Source organism: Alligator sinensis, unplaced genomic scaffold, assembly GCF_000455745.1.
Source record: "Alligator sinensis unplaced genomic scaffold, ASM45574v1 scaffold2161_1, whole genome shotgun sequence".
NCBI classification, from domain to species: domain Eukaryota; kingdom Metazoa; phylum Chordata; order Crocodylia; family Alligatoridae; genus Alligator; species Alligator sinensis.
Genome location: NW_005843829.1, coordinates 27,581 through 29,693, shown reverse-complemented (window position 1 = coordinate 29,693; position 2,113 = coordinate 27,581). Strand labels below are relative to the sequence as shown.

At 48.1% G+C, this 2,113-nt stretch overlaps 1 protein-coding gene across 1 annotated transcript in view; it reads left to right on the top strand.

Annotated features, from left to right (window-relative positions):
- LOC106723421 (olfactory receptor 6F1-like) overlaps window positions 1-934 on the top strand; it is a 2,424-nt gene extending 1,490 nt beyond the window's left edge. The window contains 2 exon segments of the mRNA XM_014527682.2: window positions 10-447; window positions 450-934. Of these exon segments, the coding sequence (XP_014383168.2) occupies window positions 10-447; window positions 450-934 (923 nt within the window).
- The last annotated feature ends 1,179 nt before the right edge of the window (window positions 935-2,113 follow it).

The following is a 2,113-nucleotide window of genomic DNA, read 5'->3' as shown; positions in this document are numbered from 1 at the left end:
ATGTTACAGCCAGTGCAGACAGGGGGAACCAGAGCAGTCCGTACGTTTTCATCCTCCAAGGATTCCCTGGCAATTGTTATTTTCAGGTCTCCCTCTTCATGCTCTTCCTCTTCATGTACATCCTGACAGTGACAGCAAATGTCTCCATCATACTCTTAGTGAGAACTCACCCACAACTACACACACCCATGTACTGGTTTCTCTGCAACCTCTCTTTCCTGGAAATATGGTACACAACAGCTTGTGTCCCTACAGCCCTGGCAGTCCTCTTGGAGAAAAGTCAGGCAATCTCCTTCCTTAGCTGCCCCCTACAGATGTACTTTGTTTTCTCCCTGGGCTGTACAGAATATTTCCTCCTGGCTGTCATGGCCTATGACCGATATTTGGCCATATGCTACCCACTGCACTATAGCTCCATTATGAATGGCACCTTGTCTGCTCAGCTGGCTCTTGGCTCTGTGGCTTTGTAGCTATTTCTGCCCCAGCATATTTGATCTCCAGGCTGTCCTTCTGTGGACGTAATAGCATTAATCATTTCTTTTGTGACATAGCCCCATGGATAGTTCTCTCCTGCACCGACACACATTTAGTGGAGCTGGTGGCCTTCATCATCTCATTCATTGTCATCCTGGGCTCATGCGCAATAACTCTGGTATCCTACATTTACATCATCTCCACCATATTGAGCATCCCATCAGCCAAAGGGCGCCAAAAGGCCTTTTCTACTTGTTCTTCTCATCCGATTGTCGTGATTATCTGGTACAGCTCCACCATTTTCCTGCATGTCAAGCCTTCCATAAAGGAATCACTTGATTTGACCAAAACTGTCCACGTACTAAACACTATTGTCACTCCAGTGCTGAACCCCTTTATCTATGCTTTGAGGAACAAAGAGGTGAAGGATGCTGTGAGAAAAGTGGTCAGTGCGGCATGACTCATTCTCTCAAAATGTTGCTGTCAGTAGATAAACAATATTCTGTTTGATGACATTTTTATTGTCCAAGTGCTGATATCCCTTATTCTCAGAAGTCACTATGACCTCAATGTGCTAGAAAATAGGGTGTCACGCCTGGGGAGGTGGGGTCCTGTAGACCCGGCTCCATTTCCAAGCCTATTGCAGAGGAAGTCTGTGACCTGGCCAAGGTGCTCCAGTTCTCTGTACCTATTTTTGCCATCCACAAGCTAGAGATAATGGTGCTGGCTTCATTTTCTTAAAGTTTTCTGGACTCTACTAAGGAAAAGTGTCTGATTGTGTTATGATCTCCCTTCAGCTCCCCTGAAAATCCAATCCATTGTCATAAGTACTGTCTAGGTAGCAAGTGCTCTGGTTACCCACAGCTGTCATCTTCCTATCTATCAAAGAACTGGAAGACAGTGTAACTACTGGCTCATATATTTAAAAGTAACCGAGGCTCCTTTAAACATTCAGTCCAACTACTGAGTAAATATCAAGCACGGTAAAAAGATAAAGAAATCTGTGATTTGGAAATAATGTTGAGGGCTAAGGACAGAAGTTACACACAGACCGGTTTAAGTGATCAGAAACTGGTTTAAACCTGTAACAGAACATAAGTGCAATGCACATAAGCCAGGTTCAAAATGGCCCAAACCAGTTTGAGATAAACCTGGCTGAATGCAGTATCAGACTTAACTGATGGAGCTCAAACGGGTTTATGCAATTTCTGTCCCAGACCTCTTCCTGGTTAAGTTAAACCAGAATCCCCCAGCATCCCAGCATGCTCTCTGGGCTGAATTGTGCTCTCTGCTCCAGCCAAGCAGGGCTGGCCCTGTCCCTTTGCTCCCCAGCCAGAGCAGGGACAGGCAGGGGTGGGGGCCTGGCCAGACGCTGGCCCTGGAAGGCCAGGCCTGGAAGAGTTTTATTCCACTTCTCCCTCCCCTGTCCCACCAGCAGGACCTCCCAGGCATTTCTCCCTTGCTGCTCCAGTGCCCAGCCCCAGCAATAGCCTGGAGTGACCTGGCCAGGGAGGGGGTTTAATTCCTCCCTGTCCCACCAGCATGGACCCAAGCTGGGGTCTACCAGGCGCCGCCCCCTTGCTACTGCAGCGCCAGGCGCAGGAGCACGGCCAGGCCTGTTCCAGACTTGTTCCAAAGA